Consider the following 12,777-nt stretch of genomic DNA (forward strand, 5'->3'; position numbering starts at 1 on the left):
CTACAAGTTCAACTTTCATTATAGAATTAGATTTAATAAATCCAAGTAACCTTCAACATAGGCATGTTAGATGTCCAACTACAAGCCAAAAAATGAAACTCTATTCAATTTGACCTCACTTGCCGAGGAACATGAGTAATTAAGTAATTAACTGGAATAATCAAAAAATAATAAAAAACGTACAACTGAACAGCAAAGTCAAGTCAACACAGCCAAGCTTCATACTGACAACAGCTTTATGACTAGTACTTCCCTGTGTGTGCAACTGTGCTTCTCATTTCAGTGGGGTTTTACAATTTCAGACTGATATACTTGCATGTTAAGATTTACTTTTGATTACAAACTCTCACATCCCCCCTCAAAATACAGAAAAAACAAGTCTGAAAGACCAACGCAGCATGGGAGACACTCTCAGCATTTTGCTTAGTAAGAGTGATCCTCAGTGCAGAGCTGTTCCTTCCTCAAACACATTACAGAGAAAAAAAAGACCAAAAAAAAAAAAAAGGCAAGTAGCTCTGCAACTACTTTCTCAGCTTTTGAAGTTTAGAGAAAGCATTAAAAAATAGCCAAATAGCCTCCAACCTGTTGCTGAAGCTTCAAAAGCTGCTGCTGTTTCTCTTGCAGCACCTGGAGCTGTTGCTCGGCTGAGGCCATTGCATGAGAGAGAGACTGCAAAGCTACCTGGGCTGCCGAGCTCAGTGCTGTCGAGGCTTCCCCAACCGTTCCAGAAGAGAGGCCACCAACTGCTGGGGTAACCCCAAAGGTACTCACTGGCATGAAACAAACAAACAAAAAACAAACAAAAAACATGTATGTAGAAATGATAAAACACACCTTTAATTTAATTCCTTACTAATTGTTACGAGCAATGTAAAAACAAGAGAAACATCTCCTTTTATACAGTTCTTGCTACAAAGTGACATCATCTTGAATTACAAAGTATATGGTTTATAGACTATGCACAGTCATCATACACACAACATTGCCATCACATGAGAGCCACGTAATGCCCTGGAATTCTTTCGCCACATAAGGCTGCAAGGTAAAGATGCAAGCTTGTATGTTACACTCTCCGATAGAAACAAATTGCTTCAAATTAGTAAATTTGGACTCAAGTTTGGAATCCAGCTCTAAGAAGTTTAACTTCACATATAGTAACTATTTCAAAACAAAAAAAACCCCACAACATTTCAACACTTATGAAGCTACAGGCAACTTGTTTGTCAAACAATGTTAAAAATACCATATTGTGGAAATATGTCAAGTAGAAAAAAAATGAAAAATTGTATATACCAGTAAACGTACTTGCATCGTCCCTTTCTATTCTAGTTCCATCACTTGTTGAAACACAGGTAAAGTGCAGAGGTTCAACTTCCAGAAGTCCAGTAAGGGAAGTAAAACTACCTTCAGCAGCTGCACAGCTACTTATTTTCCCATTTCCTGAAAGAGAAGTAAGTATCCCCACAATCAGCTCATGTTTTCTTGATAGCGACATTTCAAGTCACGAAGAGTCCAAAGGGACAACTAAACACAATCCACATATTTTATTACTTCATGCTGTGGAACAAACACCTTAACACTATCACATCCACAATATAAATGGAAGTGTATTTTAAAATGGATAATGGTGCCAAATCCAAACACAGTATCTTAATAAGTCAAACTATCAAATGTGACAACAGAAGCATTGTGTAACCTTCTTAATTCCAGAAATAAATTACATATGGATGTTCTATTCTTTCTACACTGTCAGAAAATTAGCTTGAAAATATATATTGATGTTACTGGAAAGGAAGAGAAAGAAAATAACAGACCAATTAAGACCCCACACCGAGTTAGTATAAAAACCAGACTATTATTCAATATTCTAACAAATTCACAGTGTTGTATGGAGGGAGGGATGGGAAGGAGATCAAGAGCATACAAGAAAAAGACAGGAGTCATTATGACTGATGAACATACTTGCTATGAAAAAAATTTCCTGATAGGTAAAAATTGGCTCATTCTTAAGACCTAAAGATTCACTTATGAACTGATCTGAGAGGATAGATACAAATAGGCTTTTAAGCTATTTTAATGCCTCTGAAACAGAAAGAAATCTCATTAAATCTGTAATATTTAAGAAGAGTGCTATATGGCAGCTTCCCAACTTTACGTTTCTCTGCCTATGAGATGGCTGCTAGTCTAAATAAATAATAAAGTATCTCAAGAAAGCTGGTCAATAGAAGTGACAGATGCTTCCTAGATGACTCTGACCCAGGGAATGATAGCAGCATTTCTGTTTAATCTCTAGCCTTTTCTTAGATCTTCTGCAGGATAAGAAAAGAACAGATTCCAGAAAGAGGCTTTTTTCCTGCCCTAAGGGCTACAGGAAATGTAAGAGATCTCACAAAGCAACGGAATATCTTGAACTTCACTATGTACAGCTATAAAACAGATGGAAAGTATAAAACCACATCTTCACTAAAGGAAAACAGTATAATAGAGAAAATTACCAATTCTTCCACAATAGATCACTGTTAAACTTACATACCTGATAGAACATCAGACAAATCAATCTCATCTGACTGTACTCCAATGCTGCTGTTGTATACATTTTTACAAGAAGAGCCACTTATTTCCAAATCAAACAGAACTGGATCAAAAGGTGAACTATATAGTCCATATCTGCAAATGAGTAAGACAAACAGCACTATTCAAACAAAAAGAATTTATATAAAACTATTTACAAAAAAAGGCCAAGTATTTAATCATCAGGATGTATTATACTCCAAACTATTCTCTTCATTCAATTGACATATCTTAGAAATTACCATTTACTTATATATCATTAAATGCATTTATTAGGTGACCTTTACAAACAGCTTATGATGCTAAATAAGTAACTCTCTGTTACCAAATAGTTTTGAAGATCTAATACTGCCCTGGAAACATAACACAATCATAGTCAGACACAGAAACCAGAACGACAAGCCTTAGACAATTAGCCACAGCAACATGCATACCTGCACCTGGTAAATCAGACATTTATCTGAAGTCAATAAAAACACAGTATTGTTTTCCAAAACAGCAAAAGAAATTCCACCTCAGCTCGCTCTTCCAGCTGAACTAAGAAGTAAAAAGGAAACGCTGCCAGCGATACCAGTCAACACTTGCGAGTACTTTAAATATCTCAACAGAAGAAAATCTCATTAGCCCTGCTCTGGTAGTACTGCAGGGGGAAAAAAGGTAACAAGGTGGTCCAAAATCAATCAGGGTTTTATAAGCCAAGAAAAAGGAAAATCCAAAGTAATAACAAAATCAGTGTTGTGGGTTTTGTGTACCAACACCTATCACCAGCAACTGCCAAGAGAAGAAAAAAATGGAAAACAAGCCAAATTATTAAACCGGAGTAGAAAGAAAGAATGCATCTGTGCAGGTACAAAAGTGAGAAACATATAACACTTTGTGCTTTGACTGGCAAATAAAACCAGAACAAACAGAAGACATTTCGAGGAGCACACCAGCAGCGACAGAAAGCCCCTCCGCCCCCTCCTCCCTCTGCCTCCAAGCCGTCTCTGTTCTTGAGCAGGGGAGGGAAGTCCCCCACAGGTAAAGCTGAGAAGGCTGGGGGGCTTAAATGTCTTTTTTGATCAAGTAGTCATGAAAGGATCAATGTCTACATGAATACCACAACACCAGCAACAGGTTCTAGACACCTCTGAATGGTAAATGCTTCCACATCAGCTGGGCTCAATGTTTTTTTTCCACACAATATTAAGACTGTAACTAGTCAGAAAATGGCATTATATAAAGGGGCAATAATTGCTACTGATCTTAAAAAAAAAGAAAAAAAGAGAGGGAAGAACATCTGAGAATTGCAGATCAATCCATTTAACATACATTTAACACACATTGCTCAACCAAGTTACTTAAAAGCACTTACAAGGTAGCGAATTTAAGATGGCAACTTTATATGAAGAACACCACATATTACATGAACCTAGATTGCTCTCTACAAGCATTTATTACACGGAAACAGTGCATACTGATGTGTTTGCTGCATGACCTTTTTTTCATAAGCAAAGCAAGACAACATGCTACTGTAAAGTGGTTACTAAACCACACAAAAATGCTCAGATAAAATTCAGGAGGGTACCTTCACAGTCCATTTTAAACCTCAGACTTACAAACTCTATAAACTAGGTGAGCTCAACACTACCACTGTTTACTTGCATGATTTATTAAGTAAGCAGGTGATAAAACCTAAAAAGGGGTTACAAGAGCTTTGTAGAATAGGATCAGAATTTGAATGTATTGCAGAGAGTAAAATATATTCTGTACAACTCAAATTTATTTCAATAACTGTCATGCCTTTTACTGATTCTTCAGCTGGAATGATCAGGTTCACAGTTTTAAGCTGCATTAGCAACACTTTCCAGAAAAGGATACAGAAGATACATCAACAAAAAACAAAGAATGAATCAATAATGTCACATAAAAAACCCATCACCCTGTTCATCTACACAGTAATGCATACAAACTCCTCTGCTTCACTCATCAGAGATCTCAACTGGAATAATGTATACAATTTTGTGTACCACAATTCAAGGAAGATGAGGGCCAAAGAAAACGGCTCAAGGAAATGCTTTAAGAATGATTACAGATCTGGAGAACATGCTCAAGATACAAACATCCTCTAGACATCCAAAATTTGTGAAGAATGAAATAATCTGCTCTTTATCGCCCAAGTGGACAGGACACAAACATTAAAAGACTTTAGTTGCAGCAGGAGAGATTTCAGATCAGACATGGGCAGAAGATGACAGTTCAAGTGTTAATGATAAGAATAATTAAGACATGTAACAGCTTACAATATTTAGAATAATTAAATTCCACCACTACTTCAATCATGTGCTTTCAAGAACAGGCTGGAGAAATTAGTCAGATTTGCTAGAGACAAACCAACCTGCTTCGTTGTAGGACAGCCTAAAATACTGTCTGAAATCCTTTTTTTGTTGTTCTCTGTAAGTCATGTAACACACTCATCTGGCCTTATCCTTGCAAGTTTTACTTGCTTTATTGTGGCACGTGATAATAAAATGAGTACTACTCTGCCTTAAGACAACATGAACGTGCAGATCCTTTAAGCAGACATCTGCTTTTATTTGATTACCAAATGTTAGGCTACCGTACCTGGGAACAATGACAAAGGAGAAAAAAAAATACTAGCAACTCTGCAACACAAATACACACAAATACAATAAAATACAACCCAGGGAGAGGGAAGGGAAAAAGAGTAAAGCAGCAGTACCTACTAATTTCTATTTTTTAAAAAAATAATTAATATTCATCTTCCACATTAAAAAAACCCAAGAAATGACAGTATTCGCTTGATCTGTAGACATATAAAGGAAAGGCCGGTAAATTCTGTCTAAATTAGTAAATTAAGTAAAGAAATAGTCAGTTCTTGCCAGAGAGAGCACTACAGTAATCAAATATGGGATTAGACAGATGTGTCTGCTGCTATTCTTATCCTAACTATGGGAATACTGAGGTAAAAGAGAAAGCAAATTCAGTTCCAAGAAGAAAATCAGTAAAACATCATCTAGAAACATTCAAAATCCGAAGCTTGAAGGATGCCAAGAACAGAGGCTCACTTCAGAAAGCTTCCCTTCAGATGCAGACAGCTGCGTTCACCACTAAGTGATTTGAAATGTCACATGTGCCAAACTCAAAAGTGGGCAACTGGAAAGGAAAAAAACTTCTATTTCAGATATGCTGTTTAAAGGAGGTACTTGGAAACAATCTTTATGAAGGAATGAGTCAATTCCTACAGAAAGGGCCATTCTCATGTCAAGTGGAATTTTCAAGTTTTTCTCCTCCATTTGGTTTCTAAAGAAAATTCAACATGAAAACACAAAACCTTTTATTTTTCCAGTTCACCTTTTTTATTTTTCAAAATTCTCCATTACCCAGTCACCATTTCTATTGCAGGGATAAGTCTTCTAATCAGCGGTAAGTATTACGGATGGTGAAATAAAACAACAATCAAGGAATGTAGTAGAGAGCACGATAAGGATACAAGTCTAACATCTGAGAACAAGTTTTTATCAAGTATTTTGGGATTATAGTCCTTAAAATCAAACAGAAAAAAACAAACAACGCCCCCCCCCCCTCCAAACTTAGCTTACTAAATTTTCAATTTGATCTGAAGATTCTGCACTACCCTCTACCAAACCTCTTCTACCTTGATCTTGCTTGACTTGGAGGAAAACTCTTGCCCACAAACCACAACTGCAAGAGCTGTCTAACAGCAGCGTGTTCCCATCATCACAACACGGCTTTGGAAACTGCTACAAAACCGAACCACCAGAGATTTCCTTTAGGTATCACTTAAATCCAAAGTTAAAGGGCCAGTCAGTTCAATATGTAAATGACACAACATCACAGTCTGAAGTTACATTGCTACACCATTTACAAGAAGCAGCTGCATTCCCAGTAAATTACTCCAGGTCTCCACACTTAGAATTTGGCCTTCAGTAGCAATACATTAAATGTATGGTCAGCTTACAGAGAGACTACAATTTTGAGTAGCATTACGGAGAACTGAAACTATTTGGTGTATCTGATTCCCTCTCATATTCAAAACAGAACACTGTTTGTTGATCCTTACACTAAAAATCATAAAAACTAACTTAACGATTGCCCAGACTTCAAACATTACATACACATTTGCTCATTTAAAGTGCACTCTTAATGGCAAGAGATAGCAATTCAATTCACCTTTAACTTTGCACACGTCAAAACTATTTTCCAGAGCTGTATCAAATTAATCCTTCTTCAAACAAATATGATAAAATGTATCCCTTCTTTAAACAGCCAACCTTTTTCAGAATACCATAAGAAGGCATTAGACAGTTTGTACGTTTGTTGTTATTAAGTTTAAAACAACCACATTTCTTAGTACCTTGTTTGAAGTAACGCTTCCATAGGCGTTAGGCGATCCTGCAACTGCCGGGACACAGCAGTTAGCAATGATGCACAAGCTGTACTACATCCTGCCAAATCTTCATCCTTTACGTAATTCAGCAATACAAAATACCAATACACAGATCCTGTATTAAAAAAAAAAATAATTTCAGGTGAAACATGATATGAATTTTCCACTCAGAAAGCATGCTTTGAAGTATAACCAATGGAAGTAATAAATGAAGTATCTAATGGTTAAAGCCTCACTCAAGATACAACTCTTCCTCTCCTCTTATCCTTTGTTTTTGGCTGTTGTCTCCTTATTCTGTACTTGCTGGAGACACTGTTTCCTTACAGATCAGTTCTGGGAGCACAGTGCAGTGGTTCTGTATGGAAACACAACCTCAGCTTCCTCCTCCTCCTCCTCCTCCTCTGCATTCCATACCCTCAATAGCAGCGTGTTACATGTTTCTACCTGGGTGGGAGCACAACAAGCATTTTGGACTGCAAACTAATTTTCCAGCAAGACTCCTTGGTGATGCCAAGCTAGATGCAATTCAACATCATACTGTGAAAAACACAAAGCAGGTCTTGCACCCCAAATACAAGCGCTAAAGTCATCTTCCATTCTATCTGGCACTCAAAAGGCTTTATTCAGCAAGGTGCTAAGATACCATTACTCCACAATGCAGATGAGAAAGGAAAGAAAGGAAGTTAAAAATTCCCTTTTGGTGCAGAAGTAACAGAAGTGGATAGCTAGCTGGACATCATTTGGACAGTCAGGCTCCCTGGAACAAATCTTCTAATTTTCAGAAATAAGAGACAACCCTGACTCTCATTTATGTCCACACAATCTGTGGTTGCTGAACACCTTTGAAAACTCTTGCAAAACTTACTTAAGCTTTCCCAAAAATGTCAGTGCCATAGCACTCTGTTTTAAGCAAGCCAATTTGCTTAAAATTCCATCATCTACAACTGCATACTTCATACTTGGATACCACCTGACCAGATCACTCCAGGAGGCAGTTTGTACGAACTGAACAATTACCTAGTTCTTATTTCACAAGAGAGTCCAAGAAAACATGCCAAACAACAAGTGTACTGTGTATTTTTATGACAACAAACATTGTATACATACCACCTGTTGCAGCAGCAGGCAAAAGAGGCATATTGTCAAGTAAAGCTTTTAGAAGAACTGATCCAAACCCCTGCTGACTCGGGTCACACCTGCCATTGCTATGAAGAAACACATAGACACTTGAACATTTAATGAAGTAAGAATGAAACACAAAATCTCCTCCAGAAGATGAAGTTGAAAGACTGATTTCTTTCAGTCATACCCTAACACATTTTTCTCCTCAACAAAAGATCTTCCAGATCTTGTTGCTTTATAAGTTCAATGTTAAACAGTAACACACACATATATACAATTCAGACTGCACGTAAAAAACCCCAAATATATATAAAATACAAACATATAAAAATAAATATATATAAGCACTGACCTGATGCATAGTGCAAGAAATCGTGCACATTTGTGAGCTATGCTCCGCCCAGCTTCAAAGAAGCAAACACGTATTATATTAGAGACACATTTACGTGTTTTTGAAAGCAAGCTGTCACTTCCTTCCTTTGAGCTGTAAAAACAAGTCGCATACTTTAGAGACTCATCTAAAACTTTTTTTTTTCTTTAAACAGAGCTGATACTGTGAAATAGCCATGCTAATGTAAACACAATTTCTCTTACCTGCCCGGTCCATTTGAATACACCCCGGCCAGCCAACAAAGCGTGTCTAATACAAGACTCTGAGCATGTTCTGTAGTCAGACCATCATCTGTCTTCTTGCAAAGAGTGGCGAGCAGCTTCTCATGGAACTCTGAAAACTGCAACATGGCACACCGTTGAACTCTAGGGAAGAGGGGAAGGAAATAAAACACCAGAATTATCCAATATGGCCATTCTCCCATTAAAGTGTCCCTCCAGCTTTGTATCCTGTCTTAGGAGCAGTAGAAAAAAGATGCCCAGATGAGAGTAGCATATATGATACTTTTGGTGCACACATCCCCAGTCTTCCTGTTTTCTGCTCACAGAACCTCCTAGGTTACTCTATATTTAGTAACCTTCAGAGAAATTTTTTTTCCCGTATTAACTTGCCTAGTAACTTCTAAACCTAAAAAAACTTTCATCATCTACGACACTCTTTGGCAACCATTTGCACATACCTCTTTGCAGCCTCTTTGACCTCTTTAAGCCCATTATAGCTAGTGCCACCACTGTGGGGTGGCAGTTGGTAATACAAATTAAATACTGTATAATTCATATTTAGGTCTGCAGCACCAATCCACAGAGATTCTAACCAGGTTTTTGAGTAACAATTTCTTAGTTAAATTTGATTCTGAACTTTTTGACAAATAATATACTTTCTACTGTAAGAAACAGGACAACATGTGGAAATAGAAAGGAAAGGTGCTTCCTTTTAAAAAAATATGTCCAAATAATGTATCTCAGTTACCAAGAAAACTTATTTACATTTTCCAGTCAGGCAAATAAATCACTCGACACACAATTTCATGCATGGTGTTATTCTACCACAGCTTGCACAGCACAGTGCCCTTGAACTTCCAATTTACTGGATTTTCCATATAAAAATATGTTTATGAAACGACAACTCGAAACAGTGGTTTGACCTGACCTATTTTCAGAATTAAGTATTTTATGAGAAGCGTAACTGAAGCTAACAATTTTTAGAATTAAAAAGCACCTACTAACCTTTCCTTTGAAATTGAAGTTTTTTTAAATCTTCGAATTGTTACAGAGACTTCCTGAAGCAAGTCACAGCCTCTCAGATTATCTGATTTTCTTGAAGAATTAGTGGTTTCAATTTTGCTAGATGGTTTTTCCTGATTTTTTGAGGGGAGAAAAAAAAATTTCATAAATCATGTTGTTTGTGAATGCTTCATTTGTATACGTTGTTCAGTGAAATGCATACAGTTCAGTAAAATCTCTCACTCAGTTTCAGCACTGTACCAAAATAGACTACTTTTATTCACTAATTGCTTTAATACAGAACATCAAATTTAACAAGGTTCTGTAATTCATTATCATCTAACCATTGCAATAACATCCACAAGATGTACATCATATCATCCAATCTTGCAAGTGCAACAACCAAGAGTAAAATACACACACATACACAAAAATCTTTTTCAGAGATGAGGTATATCAGCTACTGAAAACACTAACGGAAATGAAAGTTTCAAAACCAAGTACTCAGAATGGGAAAGTGGCAGAACAGACCTTTTCAACTAAATTTGCACAGAAGAAACAACTTACAGATGTTGAACTCTGATTCTTGAAGGTGTTAACACAGTGTCAATTCTTTAAAAAGTAATTTTTAATGGTTCTTAATTCTCCTAACAGCTGTTTCATTTTCAGATTACATAAATCATATCAATTCTACAACTTTAACGCAGATGTCTTTCTTGGCTATTCATTACCTTGCCTGCTGCAACTTTTGCCAACAAGGAAGCAAGGGAATGGCCCTTGTTAGTCTGAGGTTTCAGCGGTGGTATTCTAACAACTGGTCTAATGCCACCATTGCAGATTTCTTCTGTTCCTCTGTCATTCACTGCTTTAACGTGAATTAAAAATGAGCGGTACTTGCCACCAGCCATGCCTAAAAGTGAAAAAAAAAAAAAAAAGAGGGGGGGAAGAATTTGCATAGTTTACTACGGCAAGTTGTAAACAGATTTCAACTTCACAGATACACTGTACAATCAGAGCTCAACTACATTAATTACAGTATTTGAGCATCACTTTGAAAAGGTAACTCACTATTGTGTTATACAGCAAAATTTGTCAATGTGAAAATAAACACAAACCAAAGCCCGACTACAGAAGTACGAGATGCACTTTAGTCACGCATACTTCGTGTGAATAGCATAATAAACTGATTTACCTTTAACAAGCTTTGGACTTGTTAATGTCAACATTCCAGCATGTCCTGATAGATCAAGTCCAGTAGCCAGCCATACTGGACCACAAAGTATATCTTCCTTGTGTTCCTCCAGAAATGGACACAATCTAAGACCTTAAACAACATGAGTAATATGGACCTGATTAAGTCACAAAAATCTGGTAATTTCGATGGGTTAAAAATACAGCATGTCAAACTCTGATCAGTAAATACATATAAACTCTACATCGAAAAAACTAACAATTATTTGACATTCACTTTTAGCCGTTTTCCAGTGAAATTAGTAAAACTAAAGGACAGTTTTCAAAGCATTTTCAGTTTTACTATATGGATAATACGTACGTTGACTGGCTTATCAAAGCCACAAAATATACAATTGATAAAATTATGAACCAATATCTACTGATCCACAATTCTCACTGGGTCTTTTCTGAAGCAGGACAGAACTGTTTAAAAAAGACAGACTAGTTTGTTTCTCCTGTGGTATACTGAAATTATCATTCACTCAATCTGCTGCTTTGTTCTCAGCATGAAACACCTCCTTCCAGCACTTTTATCACCCCTTTGATCCCTCCCCTCATCCTTTGCAACACCTTTCTTGGAGTCATAGGATCATAGAATGGTTTGGGTTGGAAAGGACCTTTAAAGTCATGCTCCAGATAAGCCTGATCACATGAAAGAAAAGGCGGTGTAAAGTAAGACTGTTGAAAGGACCAAGAAAAAGAATCATAATTCTGGAACTGATTCATTCCAACTCTCCATTTTCGGTCTGTAGCTCTCCTCACTCAGATTCAATCTGACGCCTTTCAGAGTCTCTCTAACAGATTTTGTGGAAGAGTTCTGGTTAACAAAAAAGGTTATAAAAACAGGCACAGTAAGTGTGATGTAGCTGAAAGTCAACATGATTAGATCTGAATTCTTTACTAGCTGTTCATTATTTTTCTTGGTTTGCAGCAGCAATCTCTACAAATTCCAGGTATGCAGAGAAAAATTCTATTAAAACTAGCTAAGGAAATCAAGTAAAATACTGCTGGAACAGGGTAAGAGTTTAAGTTAGAAAGGTGCCATATCAATCTACTTTATTTCTAAATTCAAATAAATATTAATCTGCCTTTAAGCACCAAAACTCTCCAGTAGGTTTGGGTTTTTTTGTGGGTTTGTGTTAAACTTTCAACTCATACAGTAAACAGACCAGTGAGACAGCCAACACCAAAGAATGCTGAGAAATTAGTCTATTTTAAATGGTTAAAAAATTTTTGCAGAGAAATTCCAGTGTATCATTAAAAAAAGACAAAAAGTAAGCTCATATTTTAAACAAAGTATGACAAGATAAATAAAACTTACATTGCGGTTCCTCTACATCCATATACTGCATTTCTTCATTGAATTCAACCAGTCCTGGTTTTCCATTTCTCTCCACTTCAATATTATGAGCTGGAGATAAAGGAAATGTGATCTGTCTATCTACTGCAGCTTCTGGAAATAAAAACATTAGCAAGATTTTATAAATATTGCTTAAGGCTCACAGAAAACAGAAGCAGTAGCTTGCATAGCAAATTTATCAGCTTTCTGCCCACAACACTTTTCTAATATAAGAACTACAAATATAGAAAGGCATGGTCTTCATATTAGGATTCCAATTCAAGTTGCAGTAAATAGTTAAAAACAATATTTCTCTGAATGACCTGCAAACAGCCTGCTTTGCTTTAACGCTGCCCAAACTATTTTTGCCTAATCACCAACTGCAGATTACTCCTAAGTAATTAGATTTTGGTATTGAAAGTTTGATAATTTAAACTGAAAATAACTGCACATCTTCCTTAGGTCTCTATCTTAAAATTTCAGTTCC

General features: G+C 36.5%; 1 protein-coding gene across 1 annotated transcript in view; it reads right to left on the reverse strand.

Moving 5' to 3' along the window:
• The window catches only part of BIRC6 (baculoviral IAP repeat containing 6), a gene marked incomplete at both ends in the record, with an annotated part of 77,762 nt that overhangs the window by 52,522 nt on the left and 12,463 nt on the right, over window positions 1-12,777 (reverse strand). Inside the window, 11 exons of the mRNA XM_009701526.1 lie at window positions 583-770; window positions 1,294-1,440; window positions 2,534-2,667; window positions 6,950-7,097; window positions 8,090-8,187; window positions 8,457-8,588; window positions 8,699-8,860; window positions 9,722-9,852; window positions 10,450-10,628; window positions 10,911-11,042; window positions 12,273-12,404. Coding sequence (XP_009699828.1) covers window positions 583-770; window positions 1,294-1,440; window positions 2,534-2,667; window positions 6,950-7,097; window positions 8,090-8,187; window positions 8,457-8,588; window positions 8,699-8,860; window positions 9,722-9,852; window positions 10,450-10,628; window positions 10,911-11,042; window positions 12,273-12,404 — 1,583 coding nt within the window. The remainder of the gene's footprint in view (window positions 1-582; window positions 771-1,293; window positions 1,441-2,533; window positions 2,668-6,949; window positions 7,098-8,089; window positions 8,188-8,456; window positions 8,589-8,698; window positions 8,861-9,721; window positions 9,853-10,449; window positions 10,629-10,910; window positions 11,043-12,272; window positions 12,405-12,777) is intronic.

The sequence above is a fragment of the Cariama cristata genome, unplaced genomic scaffold (assembly GCF_000690535.1).
Source record: "Cariama cristata isolate BGI_N322 unplaced genomic scaffold, ASM69053v1 scaffold3586, whole genome shotgun sequence".
In the NCBI taxonomy this organism is placed as follows: Eukaryota; Metazoa; Chordata; class Aves; order Cariamiformes; family Cariamidae; genus Cariama; species Cariama cristata.